The sequence below is a fragment of the Oncorhynchus mykiss genome, chromosome 3 (assembly GCF_013265735.2).
Source record: "Oncorhynchus mykiss isolate Arlee chromosome 3, USDA_OmykA_1.1, whole genome shotgun sequence".
Taxonomy (NCBI): Eukaryota; Metazoa; Chordata; class Actinopteri; order Salmoniformes; family Salmonidae; genus Oncorhynchus; species Oncorhynchus mykiss.
Genome location: NC_048567.1, coordinates 46,077,185 through 46,094,082, shown reverse-complemented (window position 1 = coordinate 46,094,082; position 16,898 = coordinate 46,077,185). Strand labels below are relative to the sequence as shown.

At 44.5% G+C, this 16,898-nt stretch overlaps 1 protein-coding gene across 5 annotated transcripts in view; it reads left to right on the top strand.

Annotated features, from left to right (window-relative positions):
• Positions 1–16,022, top strand: part of LOC110504150 (kalirin-like) — a 257,148-nt gene extending 241,126 nt beyond the window's left edge. For 4 of the 5 annotated variants that reach the window (XM_036974283.1, XM_036974280.1, XM_036974282.1 and 1 more), the window contains 18 exons: positions 27–119; positions 259–309; positions 540–617; positions 1,368–1,553; positions 1,792–1,963; positions 2,339–2,580; positions 2,816–3,072; positions 5,927–6,059; positions 7,763–7,822; positions 9,252–9,279; positions 9,546–9,708; positions 10,445–10,566; positions 10,766–10,897; positions 11,479–11,643; positions 11,960–12,038; positions 12,220–12,420; positions 12,919–13,057; positions 14,646–16,022. In XM_036974283.1, the coding sequence (XP_036830178.1) occupies positions 27–119; positions 259–309; positions 540–617; positions 1,368–1,553; positions 1,792–1,963; positions 2,339–2,580; positions 2,816–3,072; positions 5,927–6,059; positions 7,763–7,822; positions 9,252–9,279; positions 9,546–9,708; positions 10,445–10,566; positions 10,766–10,897; positions 11,479–11,643; positions 11,960–12,038; positions 12,220–12,420; positions 12,919–13,057; positions 14,646–15,191 (2,847 nt within the window). In that variant the 3' untranslated portion in view covers positions 15,192–16,022. The remainder of the gene's footprint in view (positions 1–26; positions 120–258; positions 310–539; positions 618–1,367; positions 1,554–1,791; positions 1,964–2,338; positions 2,581–2,815; positions 3,073–5,926; positions 6,060–7,762; positions 7,823–9,251; positions 9,280–9,545; positions 9,709–10,444; positions 10,567–10,765; positions 10,898–11,478; positions 11,644–11,959; positions 12,039–12,219; positions 12,421–12,918; positions 13,058–14,645) is intronic. The other variant, XM_036974281.1, reaches the window with a different exon arrangement.
• Positions 16,023–16,898: the final 876 nt, after the last annotated feature.

Genomic DNA, 16,898 nt, shown 5'->3' with positions numbered 1-16,898 from the left:
GCTAATTGCATTTAATTCTACTTTAGGGCGTACAGCAAGAGGTCAGCTCAAGACTTGGCATAAGTGACTTCCTCATAAAGCCAATTCAGAGAATTACCAAGTATCAGCTGCTTCTAAAGGTAAGACTACAACGCTAAAATCCTGGCGTACAAGTAATCCCTGAAAGACGTGCCCTTCGATATAATTACCTGAAACTAATGGAGTTTTTTTCTCAATGCCCTATTGATTACACACAACCTTTTCTTTTTTTTTCTTCAGGACTTCTTAAAGTATAGTTCCAAAGCAGGACTAGATTGCCAAGAGATGGAGGTAACAGAAGCGATTTGCGATTGTTGTCTATAGGTTGCCAAAATTCCAGTAGCTTTCCCAAAATACTTTGTTTACCAGAGGGGGAAAAAAAACAGGGAATCCTCCTGATTCCCGGAATCTTTCCACCAGGAAGTCCCTGGAATTTTGTAACCCTATTTGATGTTTCGTGTGTCCATCAGCACTGCTGTATCAATGTCAACGCTCACACCATTCTCAATGTGTTTTTACAGAAGGCAGTGGGTTTAATGTCCCAGGTCCCCAAGCTCTGCAATGACATGATGAATCTTGGCAGACTACAAGGCTATGAGGTGCTGTACATTTAGTGTCATTCAATTTAGCCAGGATATTCCACTCAGTAACAACCGCCACTGTTTTCCAGGGAGTCAATAAAAGCATGCGCATTAAAATAGGCAACAAATAGCGCCGCAGATCAAGAGGTGTGGTATAATTACATTTGTTATGGCATGCATGTTCAGGAAGTTAGTACCGGGATCAGCTATGATTTTAGGGGTGTTTTGCAATCCGTGCTCAGTTTGTGAAAAATGTGAAATGACTCATGAAGCTGTGTTATTGGACTATTTAACTCCAGCAGGTCATAACTTGGTCTGTCTGTTCTTCCACACGGGCGTAGTCAAAGTCACTTTGATGACACTCCGACTACGTGAAATATCTGACCTCTGAATTAAGCGAAGATTTGCCTAGCCTGCTGCAACGGTGGCGAGATTACAGCACTGTGTTTGCCAATGGCCTGGATGGCCATCCTATTCCCTATAGAGTGCACTACTTTTGACCAGAGCCCTATTAGGCCCTAGTCAAAAGTAGTGCACTAAATATGCAATAGGGTTCCATTTGAGATACAACACCCTGGTCTTAGATCCAGTACAATGGTCTGCTGTAAGCTTTATGACCGCGGTGATGAGAGAAGGGGCTGGTAGACTGGGTAATGCCGTAGTGTTGACAGACAGACTAGGGGGCGTGGCTGACTCTGCTTCATTCTCCGGCGTTGATAGATGTTGAGTCGTAACTGATCCTGTGTGTGTTCTCTCCCCGTCCCCCAGGGTAAGCTGACCAGCCAGGGTAAACTGCTGCAGCAGGAGACGTTCTTTGTAACGGAACAGGACACGGGCGTGTTGTCGCGCAGCAAGGAGCGCAGGGTCTTCCTCTTTGAGCAGATCGTCATCTTCAGCGAGCTCCTCCGCAAGGGCTCGTCCACCCCAGGCTACCAGTTCAAGAAGAGCATCAAGGCAAGTCATGTCAAAACAACAGTGAATGCTATTGGGACATCATGGAGCAGAAACATTTAGGCAATTTCCCACTGTTGCATTCAATCCATCAACCAAAGTTTATTGCCCCCGGAGACATTTTGGTTTGAAAGCAGGGTTTGGAGAACATTATAAAGAGTCCATAGAAAAGACCACACACATAGCGTTGTTGTTGAATTGAGCAGTGTTGAGCTAGCGTTCTTGTGTTTCATCATGACAGGTGAGCTACCTGGGCTTGGAGGAGCATGTGGACAACGACCCTTGTAAGTTTGTGCTGTCGTGTCGAGGCTCGGCCGAGCGATTCACCCTGCAGGCGGCCAACCTGGACATCAAGCAGGTGTGGGTCCAACATGTCAGCCAGGTCCTGGATGCCCAGAGCAACTTCCTGTCTGGTGAGAGAACTTCCTGTCTGGCATACGCCTCTACCTTCATTAGCCTAATCTAGGATTGCAAGATTCCGGTAATTTTCCCAAGATCCCCAGATGTTTTTCCAGAAATCCTAGTAGGAGGATTCCGGATTCCATGCTTATTCGCTCCTGATTCAAATAATTTTCTAACTAAGATTTCTGGAAAACCTGGGAAATGAATTTTGCAACCCTAGCGTTATTGTCAATAGTTAGATCAAAACCCATTTAGTCATAACTACAGCCTCAACACTAGAGTTATACTATTTTCACCTCTATCATGGTCCTCATTCGTCTAACACAGAATACGCACATGTGGCTTTTCGTTTATTGATTGTGTGTAACATTGGACTATCACCACAGCCCTGCAGTCTCCCATTGAGTACCACAAGGAGAAGGGTTGTTCCCAATCCCTCACCAGAAACCCGTCGGGCAGTCGGCCCCCCAGTTCCAACAGCAGGCCCCTCTCCTCCTCCTCTGTGGGGGCAGAGAAGCCCCCCCTGGCAGGACCGGGAAGGACCCCAACTCCTCTCAAACTATCTACCTCCAACGGCAGCTCCTGCTTTGACCCCATGAAACACAGCGAACGCTATGACTCCACGAGGGTGAGCCCGGTCTGTTGTCTGCCCTAGTTTTACATTTCAACGGGAGATGTTGAAACACTGTTTACTTCGAACTTGCAGACAAGAAGTACTGAAGTTAAGGAATTGAGTCAATGTATGTAATGACTCATGTTATTTGAATGTGCATACAGGTTTGTATCAATGTTGATTTACCCTGTCATAATACAATCTATCTTCCTCTCCTCTCCTCTCCCACCCCATCCCCACCCCTCCCTAGCAGCATGACGGCATTGGATGTAACGGCATGTCCTCCACCATGATGGTGACCCAGGACTACAGTGCACTGAAGGAGAATGAGATCTGTGTGATCCAGGGCGAGATGGTGCAGATCATGGCCACCAACCAGCAGAACATGTACCTAGTGTACCGGCCCGCCAACAGCCAGTCCCCTGCGGCCGAGGGCTGGGTCCCAGGCCACATCCTGGGCCCCCTCACTAAAACGCTCAAAGACAGTACTGCTGACGCAAGCATCAAGTAAGTGTCCCTCAGCCTCGCCCCCACCCCCACAGAGCTGCTCTTATTGGATGAGGTGAAAGTTGAATCTGCTCCAATATCCCCCCCCCCCCCCCCCACACACACACCGCCAACCCCCATTATGGGAACTAACTCGGAACTGTTGGACGACAACAGGGGTCATTTTTTTCTCCTTATTTTTTTTTTGTTAATATATGTAAAGGCTTAATGAGTAATTCTCTGAAAAGAGTAAAAGGACTTTAGAGAATCATGGCTTCATGTAGAGAAGACGCACCGAGAAAATCTTACATCATTGTGGGAACTGACTGGTCTGGGCTTTGATTTCTGTTTCTAACACACGTTTTTTTACTTTTACATGTTTTGAAAAAAAGAAAGGCCTTTTGATGGACTGGGGCCTATTTCTCCAAGTGGAGAAAGTTTGTTATTGTCTATGGCAATTTGTACAGATTGTGTTTTTTGTTATTTTTGTGTGCATTTTTTTTTCTTCATATTTTATTTGTTTAATATTATCAGATATGTTGGCAGTTTACTGTAAAAAAGTTAATTTGTTTTGTTTACTGATGCGCTCTCTCCAGTACATTCCTGTATAATGTATTTTGCACTATTTAAGAGAATCCATATTAATGAAGTCAGGTTGTGCAATATAATTATAGTCACAATGTTCATCATTGTACTTGTAGTCTGACTAATAATTTTAAATGTATTTTAAATATGTAAAATACAATTTTGACATGAGGAGTTTGCAAGGCAACATAAGTTGAACTTGTTTTGCGTTAGAAGATCAGTTGCATTGTTAATATTGGTAAATACTATGACACTGCACTAGTGCTGTCCGGGTCAGCTGTTTGTTTTCCCAGCCCGCAATTGCTAATAACCCATCAGCAACTGCCCAACTATATGTGATAAAGTGAAAATCTGAGGCCCGCAATTGACCCTAGCCCGCTAATATAGAACTAGTGCAGGCCCAGTGCACTACTTTTGTTAAAAATATACATTTGCAATTTATTTTCATTATTAATATTGGGGGTTTTTTTTATTCCGATTTTTCAGCACCCCTACTTCCTGCGGCTATGCTGATTTAGATATGTTTCTGCTTATAATTTCTGACACTTTGATAGGCTGTTTATTAGTCAACTTGTCTATAATTAGATACATGCAGCTTCTCTTCTGTCATTCTATGTTGCCCTAGAAGACTAAATAAACCCTTTCTCACCAGAATGTAATAAATCGATAAAATGAATGCTTCAATCTTGTTGACGTCGGTAAAGTTTCCTGTCGTCTGCTTATCGGGGAGAGAACTCAATAACAAAAACAAATTGGAAAGATTTCTGTGCAAAATGTCCAAATGACATCGGTATGAACGCTTGTAAAGGAAATAGAAAGCTATGAAAACGACCCAACATGTTTCTGATAAGTTTTCAGTTTGGCTCGGATGCATATTTTATGTGTTTGAAATACTAAAGATAGCATCTCTACACACTGTATCTCACTGCACATTCACATTCTCTCAAAATTCTGAAATAAATAAATCATATTTCTCTACTCCTGTTCCCGAGTCAAAATGTTGCCTACATTTGGTATATGATCTTAATTCTGCAGGAGTTAATATTATGCGAGAGGTTGTAGACCTACAGTTAGTGTCCAGTTCCCTTGACGTGCCAGAGGCCTATTTGAACTCCAACGTCTTGTGACTGTCGAATTTGTACAGCGCCTCACAATCGTCACACATAAGTCGGAACTGCTATCGTCCACTTTTACCACGTCACCAAATCTCTCCCAAACATGACTTTTCTGGCCCTCCCTTCTCTTTATTTTCAACTCTCCGTCTAGCAGCTTTTCTCTTATTGAATTCAACTCCGACATTGTCCTTTTTTGCATCCGTGGATCGATGTGATTTTTGTTTTCTCCCCGTCCCCAAAAGCCCTAAACCACGGGGACTGCGGGTTATGGGTCAACCGCGCATCACTACCCCACAGTCAAAACCGCATGTTTCTCCGCTGACCATTTGCTCTTACAGCGTGAGACCTAGACTCCATTCTTATCTCACATTGAGCATAAAATAACAGTGAGATCAATTCAACCTGTTCTTTTTTATCATGTGGATTTCAATTTGTAAAAAATAAAATAAAACGTTTCATTTGTGGCTTTTACCATCCATTATTATTACCAGCTTTATTAAAGGGATCATTCTTCTCGTGGAAATGTCCTGGTGTTGTATAAATACGTTCACAAACACCCACTTCTGAGATCTATTTTCTCACACAAGAGTGATGAGGCTAGGAGTACTTCAAAAGCACACTGGTGTATGCACTTTTTATATATGATTTTGTTTGTTTCTTTGTACCCCTTTTCGTTGACGTTGTCTGATGTAGGAGACTGCTTGTTTTCATTTTTCTACTAACCACACCGGCCCTCGACAAAAGGTTTGTTGTTTACACAGCGGCGCCATTGAAAGTCTCATGACAAAGTAGAGCCACGGAATGGTTGGCAAAGACCTCTTATGCCCAACACGCTAGGCTGCGTTGACACAAATTGTCTGTCCACTATGGTGTAAGAGAATCAAGGTATGGTAGCGTATGGAGGAGCTTTCTTCGCCGCTTTGTGGGTCTGAATTTCTAATGTACCTTGACATAAACATTAACGTTTGTTTCTCTAGTTGAAAATTCTGTTCCAAATGAGATTTAGTTTTGTCTTTCTTTCTCTCGCCTCTTTTTCTCTCAGTCTTTTGAGTTGATTTCAATCAAGTTGGCTAGCTCCACTCAATCCTCCCTGCACCTCTGCCCTCAGTGTGTGTGTGTGTGTGTGTGTGTGTGTGTAAGCCTGGATTTGACTGGTACATTTCTTGGCACAACAGGAAATCTCTTTCATGGAATACCCTGCGCTCGAGAAAGCGAGCGGAGAAGGGTAGCAGTGGCAAGGGGGATGCAAAGGTTGAGAATGGACTCCGTAAGCCCAAGGAGATTCTCAGCACCAAGGTCACTGTCAAAGTGAGTAAGCGGGCTGTCTACGGAGATGGGTGTTCTGTGTCCTCGGCTGCCACTCCCTCGCCTGTGTGTTGTGACTCGTGACGTTAATAATCTCCGACACTGAAACACTATGATAATCCATCTCTAACTACACCGTCTGCTCTCACTTTGGTTTGACGCCCCCTTTATGCATGACACTAATGACTCAAGTGACTTCTCTGTCTGTGGCAATTTTGCTTTTGGTTAAAAGGTAGACTCAGCGAAATGACGTTGCCACGAGCAGTACCGCAGATATTGAGATGAGCGAGATGTCCGACTTCGCTCTCACACAGTCACACCCAGTATCTGCTCGCGCACGGGTTCGCTTCGCACTCTTACAGTGTGGGAGCCACCAGATCAAAACGGCGGAGAAGCTTAGCCTCTCACTTCAACGCTCTTAGTTGTTGCGGAAATTGACCCACTATGCTGTTTACTTTCTGCATCTACATCGTATCGCTGAGTCCACCTTTAAGATAACTTTAGTTTTTGTGAAAATGTATGACTTTATTGACATAACACTGTGAAACCACCATTTTGACAACATATGTCCTGGAGCCCATTGAGCTATGACCTAAACGAAAACAAGCCCTCATTCATGGGTTTAGCATGCAGGTGTTAACTACACAAAAACCATAAGGTGTTGTGTTTCAGTGAAAACATACTGAAACTGGATCTCACACTAGATTACATTTCTGTATCAATATATACTAGCAGTGCATTTTAAAATAACCCCCCCCCCATCAAGTCCATACGATGCTGAGTCTGCTGATCCATCTTTCATTTGAAGCGTGTTAAAGAGTAGATTGGTTTTTAATTTGTCAATTACATCTTTCATTTGAGGCATGTTAAAGAGTAGATTGGTTTTTAATTTGTCAATGATGTCCATTGGATACATTTCACTTTAAGTTTGCCTGCAAGTTTCGTCCTCGCCACTGTTTGACTATTTATGCCACTGCCGTACATTAAATAGAAACTTTAAATTAAACGTGCACATATAATGAAATGTCACTGACTGCTATTTGTGTGTCATCAATCATGTTGTGTTTGATTGCATCGTTTCAGGTGTCAGTACTATAATTTATATGATTTTGTTTTTGCTTAATTGGTTCATTTCCCAACTCATACAATATGTCCATATTTATGCATCTTTACCTCCGGCTCAGTGGTTCCCAAGCAACTCTTCTTTACAGATTCCCTCTTTTTTTTGTTTGTTTGTATTTTCTTACATTCAAGCCCTCCCACATACAATATGCTGGATTGGACCTTCAGCCCTTATCCCCAAAGGCACTCATAGATAGAACAATGATTTCTTTACATTACATTTACAAAGGCACTCATAGATAGAACAATGATTTCTTTACATTACATTTACATGCCAGGTCGCAATTGTAAATGAGAACTTGTTCTCAACTTGCCTACCTGGTTAAATAAAGGTAAAATAAAAAAATAAATAAAACATTGTAGGTGTATCTATCCAATCCTTTCAGATCTACTGTGCTTGGGGAGTATTTGGAATTCAGGCACAAGACAGATTCTCTGTCTTTAGCACCACACTTACTAGTAAGCACAAATCCTATGTTAACAACCCATACACACATTAGAATCCTGACCGCGCCTCCAGCTTGGGGACCACCAGGGCCTTTTGTAACAGCTCTAATTTTGCTTTCTCTTATCCCACACTTCAGGAGTCAAACAGCTCAGAGGAGTCAGATTGCGATGATGAACTCCCCAAAACTAGCATGGAGGTAGAAGCACACGCCGATCTGTCATGCATGCATGCTGCCCAGTTGAGTTTCTGTAGCTACGTCTAGCAAGAGGAAACTACACACAGCATCATAGGGGTTTTTCACTGTGGTCAGGAGATTTCTACAAAACGACCAGGTTCCACATGTTCCGTTAGCTGCACTAGCTTTTTTTTTTCTCCACAGAAATAGAATCACTAGAACAGGCTCAACTCAATGGGTCTGCAGTGGGTGGACCAGTTGCCATTTTGAGTATGGTTTCATCCTCAGCGAGAACCAACAGGGATGTTTTTGTTCCTGCTTCTTGTTTGATAGGATTGTCTGGTGTCGGCCTCAGAGAGGCCATGGGTGGAGTTTGTAAATGCATTTGCCACTGATTGGTGCACAATATTAATACACCAGGTAAGCACCTGGAACACATGAGCAAAATATGTTAAAAATACCTATTTTTGTTTGAAAATATGTATTGTGCTCACATGCGTCATTGTAACTCCTGTATAGCCTGTTGACCCCAGGAAGGAGCAGCTGCTGCATGTGCAACAGCTAATGGGGATCATAGTAAACTAAACGAGCTTGCCCCCACCTCTCAAAGCTTGCTCGGTCCTGTGTGGCTCGGGTTGGTAGAGCATGGCGCTTGCAACGCTAGGATTGTGGGTTCGATTCATGCAGGGGCCACCCATATGAAATTGTATGCACGCACTACTGTAAGTCACATTGGATGAAAGTGTCTCCTAAATGCCATGTATTAATATAAATTCAATTGCTGTAATTCCTCGCTTCCAATTCCTGGTCGTTGTCATTGAAAAGCATCCTCCTGTTAGCTTTGACAGACTTGACCTCAACAGGCTTGTGGTAAAGATGTCCATGCTTTTTTGATTGCAAAAAAATACACTTCATTCCACTATTCCTTGGCTAGTTTAGCTAGCTGCTCTATGTGCCACTTTTTCTCTTCTGGGGAAGAGTCCATGGAAGCCGTGTGGTTTCCATGGACCGTTACTGCAGCCTAGTGTTCCTGCGCTGAAATACTACATCCCGCCCAGGGATGGTTAGGTTTGTGAATGTGACGAAGACTCTCACACAAACCCCCTTAAGCATGTTACTACTCCTGACCTCTCTTCATTTTTTGGGGGGGGATCCCCTGGTGATTGCGCGCCTTGTTATGCATTTTGTTCAAATGGGTTCAGAAGATCTTTTAAAGACACCCTAAATGCCTAAATGTCACATATGTGGGGTACGATGCCCTAGTATAGTACTCCTACATTGCAACTCATTTGTAAATGGTAGTACACAAAATAGTGACACAGAACTCTGAGGTATGTATGTTTGTATTGACTGTTACGTTTCAATTTTGAATTAGCAAAACAGTTCATAATTCAAACTTCAACAGTATAGTTCATTCACATTGCCTAACAGCCATGCCTTATCTTTGCAGATAATGAATCCCAATTTTATACAAGAAGGTAAGATGAACTATCAGAACATAAACGCTTACATTTTAAATGCTGAAGCGTGAAATCAAGAATCATTTAATTGCTTATGTCACTGCTGCGTCTCATATGGCACCCTAATCCCTAAATAGTGCACCACTTTTGACCAGAGCCATATAGGCCCGTGTCAAAAGTAGTGCACTGTGTAGGGTGCCGTTTAGGATGTAGCGTATATACTTGCTGATTAGAATCATCCGGCGTGGTTAGCTGACACTGCTGTGTGGTTAATGTATATATAGTGGCTCCAGAGTTCCTGATCTCACTAGCGGATGTGACATGTGCATTCGGGGAGACGGTGGTCCTGTGCTGCAAAGTGTGTGGACGTCCCAAACCCAACATCACTCTGAAAGGACCCGATCAGAGCCCGCTTGTCAACAACAGCAGGTTCACCATAAACATTAGGTAGAGGAACTATGGTTTCTAGTTCAAATATGGTCTTGATGATCACAAGAAAATCAGAGGTCGGATGCCGCTAGTGGGGGTCCACGGAGGAAGACGTCAGAGGACAGACTGATAGTAATGGCGGGAATAGGAGAAATGGAACGGTTTCATTTATTCCAATCCAGCCAGTACTATAAGCCTGTCCTCTGACGTCTTCCCCCACCCGGCGGCATCCAACCTCTGATTCTGACTAAGAAATGGAAGCGCATACCCAAATTCCTCAAACCTAGTGAGAGCAGGAAGTGAGACTTAAATAACTGTCTCTGGCAGGACAGTTAGACATCTCCAAAGACAGTATTATCTTCCTATTGGATGACTTAAACATTGTCTGACATAATTGCTTAAAGGTAATGTCTGTGGCCTAATCCCATGGTAAATCCATTGTCTGCATCCCAAATGGTTCCATTCCCGAAAGAGTCCACTACTTTTGACCAGTAGTGAACTCTAGGGCTCTGGTCAAAAGTAGTGCACTATATACAGTGTGTCAGAAATAGGCTGCCATTTGTGACGCATCCCTAGGTAGACTAAACACATGTTGCTGGAGGAATAACATGAACTTTAGATGGAGCTCAGTAAAATGTGCCATCAGCAAAATCAGATCCCAATGTGGCTTATTTAGTTTCTGGCGAGAAAGGTCATGTTCTATTCTCGGCAAACCAATTACACCTGCTCGCTTGTTCTCTGTCCTTGTCTCCAGGGATACGGGCGACATTCTGCTCAAGATCTGTAACCTGATGCCCCAGGACACCGGCATCTACACCTGTGTGGCCGTCAACGACCATGGCACCGCCTCCTCCTCCGCCTCCATCAAAGTACAAGGTGAGAACAGGGGATATGAATCGTGGAAGGAGGGATGCGGGTGGAGTTTCGATTTGCTCTTCGTCAGCTTGGTCAAGCAGACTGACCACTGCACTCCCGTTTCACTTCAGAATGCGAGCTACCATGAGATCAGGCTCCTTTCACAAGGCTAGCCCTCCATGGCCATTGAGACTGATGTTGGGCTCATGTCTGTTTTCAGGTATTCCAGCAGCACCTGCGAGGCCAGTGGCCCAGGAGGCCAGTAGCAATGCAGTGATCGTCCACTGGCTCCCCCCAGCCAGCTCAGCTAACTGTGCTGTGTCTAGCTACACAGTGGAGTACAGGCAGGAAGGTGCAGTAGACCCATCTCTCTTCTGGCTCTGGGGTGAAGTTTCCCCTAGGTACAGATCTAGGATCAGCCTCCCCAAATCTTAACCTTAAAGCTGCAATACGTAACTTTTGGGGCGGGCTGACCAAATTCGCATAGAAATGTGTGTTATAGATCTGTCATTCTCATTGAAAGCAAGTCTAAGAAGTGGTAGTTCTCTGTTCTATGTGCACTTTCTATGCTTCCCGTTCTCATGTTTTGTTGTTGCGTCTTTTACTTTGGGATGTGTACACCAGCTTCAAACAGCTGAACATACAATATTTTGGGATATGGAACAGATATTTCACAGCAGTTTAGATAGTACAATGATTCTCTACACTATATTTCCTTGAAATTAGGTGAACTAGAATTTTTTAAACCAGAATTCAGCGATTTCTGCATAGTGTATCTTTAACCATTAGTGAGGAAAATGCTAAACTGAACCAAGATCAACATCTAGGAGCAATTTCACCTTACGCCTCTCTTCCTCTTTCCAAATCATAAGCTACAGACAGTCACCTGTGATCTTTGAACTATGACCTAACCTCTCATCCTCTTCTCTGCAGACTCCCTGGTGTGGCAGCAGTCGGTGGTCTCCACAGTAGATGTGTGTGTGAAAATTGAAGATCTCATTCCTGGGGGGCACTACCAGTTCCGGGTCAGTGCCAGTAACCCCTGGGGCATCAGTCCGCCAAGCGAGCCCTCAAACATGGTGACCCTGCCCAGCGGGAGTGAGTCAAACTCTCCATCTTCACACTACAAGCAGGGAGGGACTTACGCTATACCTAGACTGGATGCATCTCGAATGGCACCCTATTCTCTATATAGTGCACAGATTTTGATCAGAGGCCTATGGTCAAAAGTAGGGCACCGTGAAGGAAATAGGGTGCAATTTTGGAAGCGGATTCTTACGATTGGCATTTCACTTTTTTTTTTACCATTTGCTTATATTTTGGGAGGTCCTCGAGGAAATGTTACTGTATACATGTAGCTACGATGTAAATATTGACTCATAAAATATTCAATTTGTTTTCTTTCTATTCTAAGCTTCCACATATGATGGAACGGGCATTCAGTGGAAAGGCAACTTTGAATCGTCTTTCACAGAAATGTGTGAGATCGGACGGTAAATTGCACACCCCTACACACTTTTAAAATAGCTAACCATAACGGTTTAAAATCAAAGTATTGTATTGGGATTTTTCACACACGTCATACAAATTCTCATCAAGGCTAAGTGCAGCCAGTGTATAGGTACAGCAATGACATGAGTTACAACTACTCTCCTACTCCTCTCCTTTCTCCAGGGGCCGATTCTCTGTAGTGAGAAAGTGTCTGAACAAGGCCAGTAAGAAGGAGGTGGCTGTGAAGTACGTCGCTAAGAAGATGCAGAAGAAGGAGCAGGTAGCCCACGAGGCGGACATCTTGTGCCACGTCCAGCATCCTCAGCTGGTGGCTCTGACCGACACCTACGAGTCCCCCACCTCCCTCATGCTGGTCTTCGAGCTGTAAGGATCTTTCTGCTGTGGCCTTGGGCTGATTCTCAATTCGTCTTTTCCTCGATTCCTCGTAAATCCTCTCTCCTCGTCCTCCTTCTCAAAATGCATTGGAGAACAAGGTCTGGGTGGAGGGACCTTTGACCTTCTCCTCCAATACGATTGAGAAAGAGGCGAGGAGAGAGGATGTGAGGAATCGCGAAAAGATGAATTGAGAAAAGTGTGATGTATTATTTTATTGTTTTTGCTTTTTGCCAACTCCTCTCTGTGTTGCTTATGGAATGACAATCATAGAGTTGGCCCAATGCTAGGGATTATATTCTTCACTTGGCTTTGTTAGTGAACAGTGTCTGCTTCCCAAATGGCACCTTATTCCCATAGTGCACTAATTTTGACCAGAGACCTTTGTTCAAAGTAGTGCATTATATAGGGAACAGGGTGCCGTTTGGGACGGACACATAGTGTCTTAGAGTGTGGTCTGAATTAATGTTTGTCTCGTGTTGTTTCCAGGCTGGAGGGCGGGAGGCTGCTGGACTACCTGGTGGCCCATGATGAGCTGATGGAGGAGAAGGTGGCCTTCTTTGTGAAGGACACCTTAGAGGCATTGCAGCACCTCCACACCTGCAGAGTGGTACATCTAGACTTAAAGGTGAGCACAAAGCACACATCCGCACCACTGCTAAGGACATACGGTGCAAATACAATGCCATTAAAGTGGCATTACACTTTCAAAGTTTGAGAGATGTTTTCAGACCTCGAAAGTGGTCTCACGTCAAGATGAAACCATGTCCCACGTAACCGGTTGAGTAGATCTAACTATACATTGAGTGGACAAAGAATTAGGAACACCTGCTCTTCCCATGACACAGATTTGACCAGGTGAATCTAGGTGAAAGCTTTGATTCTTTATTGATGTCACCTGTTAAATCCACTTCAATCAGTGTAGATGAAGGATTTTTAAGCCTTGAGACATGGATTGTGTATGTGTGCCATTCAGGGGGTGAATAGGCAAGACAAAATATTGAAGTGCCTTTGAATGGGGTATGGTAGTAAGTGCCAGGTGCACCGGTTTGAGTGTGTCAATAACTGCAACGCTGCTGGGTTTTACCCACGCTCAACAGTTTCCCGTGTGTATCAAGAATGGTCCACCACCCAAAGGACATCAAGCCAACTTGACACAACGGTGGGAAGACTCTGAGTCATTTTTTTAGTTTTTTTTGTTTTGATTTTCACCCCCCTTTTTCTCCCCAATTCCGTGGTGTCCAATTGTTAGTAGCTACTATCTTGTCTCATCGCTACAACTCCTGTACGGGCTCGGGAGAGACGAAGGTTGAAAGTCATGCGTCCTCCGATACACAACCCAACCAAGCCGCACTGCTTCTTAACACAGCGTGCATCCAACCCGGAAGCCAGCCGCACCAATGCGTCGGAGGAAACACTGTGCACCTGGCCACCTTGGTTAGTGTGCACTGCGCCCCGGCCCGCCACAGGAGTTGCTGGTGCGTGATGAGACAAGGATATCCCTACCGGCCAAACCCTCCCTAACCCGGACAACGCTATGCCAATTGTGCGTCACCCCACGGACCTCCCGGTCGCGGCCGGTTACGACAGAGCCTGGGCGTAAACCCAGAGTCTCTGGTGGCACAGCTGGCACTGCAGTACAGTGCCCTTAACCACTGCACCACCCGGGAGGCCTTGAGTCATTTTATTTAACCTTTATTTAACTAGGCAAGTCAGTTAAGAACAAATTCTTATCTACAATGACAGCCTACCCCGGCCAAACCCTATCCCGGATGACACGAGGCCAATTGTAATCCGCCCTGTGGGACTCCCAATCACGGACGGTTGTGATACAGCCTGGAATCAAACCAGGGTCTGTAGTGACGCCTCTAGCACTGAGATGCTGCGCCACTCGGGAGCCCAACATGGGCCAGTATCCCTGTGGAAGGCTTTTGACACCTTGTAGTCCATGGCCCAACGAATTGAGCCTGTTCTGAAAGCAAAAGGGGGTGCAACTCAATATTATGAAGATATCTCAAAAGCATTTCGCTACACCTGCAATAACATCAGCTAATTATGTGTATGTGACAAATACAATTTGATTTGTATGCCTCCACCCCAAATGAATGGAAATTAGTTCACTTTTAAGGTCCGAAAACATCTGACAAACTTTCAGCAAAATGTCCCTGATCTTGGTCAAATCCATTTTCAAATGTGTTCTTCTCCTGTATCCTTAGCCTGAGAACCTCCTGGTGGATCTCCACGTGCCTGTTCCCTGCATCAAGCTCATAGACTTTGGAGATGCGGTCCAGGTGTCTGGCCACCGTTATGTCCACCTGCTCCTGGGAAACCCAGAGTTTGCTGCTCCGGAGCTGATCCAGGGCACCCCGGTGTCACTGAGCACGGACGTGTGGAGCGCCGGTGTCCTGGCCTACGTCATGCTGAGTGGCGTCTCGCCCTTCCTGGACGAGAGCCTAGAGGAAACGTGCGTCAACATCTGCAAGCTGGACTTCTGCTTCCCCGAGGACTACTTCCAGGGAGTGAGTCAGGCGGCCCGGGACTTCATCAAATCTACCCTGCAGCAGGACCCCAGGAAGAGGCCCAGTGCCACCGCCTGTCTCCAGCATCCCTGGGTGGGTGCCCACAGTGGAGACTACTCCAAGAACCCACTGGACACTGGTCGCCTGGCCTCCTTCATTGACAGACGGCGGCAGCTGCACGATGTGCGCCCTGTCACCAACATCAAGGGACTGGTGACCAGTAGCATGGGACACACCCTATAAACACCCTATGAATACAACACACAGGTGGAATGAAAACACACTGTTAGCAGTACTACAGGACCATTGATACATGGCTCCCCATGAAAATGTGACTCTGAATAGGGGATAATAACTTGTCAACAAACATGTTATGTGGATATCATGTCTGTTCAAAATGCCAGTAGCCAAGACATTGACATTTGATTGATTGAGATGTTTCAGAGCTGTAGTATGAAGCCATAGACGCCATATTACTCTTGTTGTGTCCATCTATTGTAAATGCCAACATTTCTAAATATCATCCTTGGAAATTATAACTATCAGAGAAAGATCTATGAGAGGTAGTATAACTGTTGAATGTAATTTATTGTAGAACGTGGTTAACACTTGAGTAAGTGCTATTGTATGTGAAGAAATATTCAGCATTGGTCGCTTGGAGCAGTGGTTCCCAAACTGTGGGGTCGGCAGGGGGCCGCAGAGCAATACCAGTTCAAGTTATTTATGTTTTACTATTTTCTACATTGTAGAATAATTGTGAAGACATCAAAACTATGAAATCATGTAGTAACCAAAAAAAGTGTTTAACAAATCAAAATAGATTTTAGATTCTTCAAAGTAGCCACCCTTTGCCTTGATGACAGCTTTGCACACTCTTGGCAATCTCTCAACCAGCTTCAGAATAACATATAGGTGGAATATAGGAACATATAGGAGTTGTTGGCTGCTTTACCTTCACTCTGCGGTCCAACTCATCCAAAACCATCTCAATTGGGTTGAGGTCGGGGGATTGTGGAGGCCAGGTCATCTGATGCAGCACTCCATCACTCTCCTTGGTCAAATAGCCCTTACACAACCTAGACATGTGTTTTGGGTCATTGTCCTGTTGAAAAACAAATGATAGTCCCACTAAGCTAAAACCAGATGGGATGGCGTATCGCTGCAGAATGCTGTGGTAGCCATGCTGGTTAAGTGTGCCCTGAATTCTAAATAAATCACAGACAGTGCCAGCAGCGAAGCACCATCACACCTCATCCTCTATGCTTCACGGTGGGAACCACACATGCGGAGATCATCCATTCACCTACTCCGCATCTTCCAAAGACCCAGCGGTTGGAACCAAAAATCTCAAATTTGGACTCATCAGATGTAAGGACAGATTTCTACCGGTCTAATGTCCATTGCTCGTGTTTCTTGGCGCAAGCAAGTCTCTTCTTCTTATTGGTGTCCTTTAGTAGTGGTTTCTTTGCAGCAATTTGACAATGAAGGCCTGATTCACGCAGTCTCTTCTGAACAGTTGATGTTGAGATGTGTCTGTTACTTGAACTCTGTGAAGCATTTATTTGGGCTGCAATCTGAGGTGCAGTTAACTGTAACGTATTCTCTGCAGCAGAGGTAACTCTGGGTCTTCCTTTCCTGTGGCGGTAGTCATGAGAGCCAGTTTCATCAAAGCCGTTGATGGTTTTTGCGACTGCACTTGAGAAAACTTTCCAAGTTCTTGAAACTTTCCAGATTGACTGACCTTCATGTCTTAAAGTAATGATGGGCTGTTGTTTCATTTTGCTAATTTGAGATGTTCTTGCCATAATATGGACTTGGTCTTTTACCAAATAGGGCTATCTTCTGTATACCATCCCTACCTTGTCACAACACAACTGATTGGCACAAACGCATTAAGAAGGAAGAAATTCCACAAATTAACTTTTAACACGGCACACCTGTTGTTTGAAA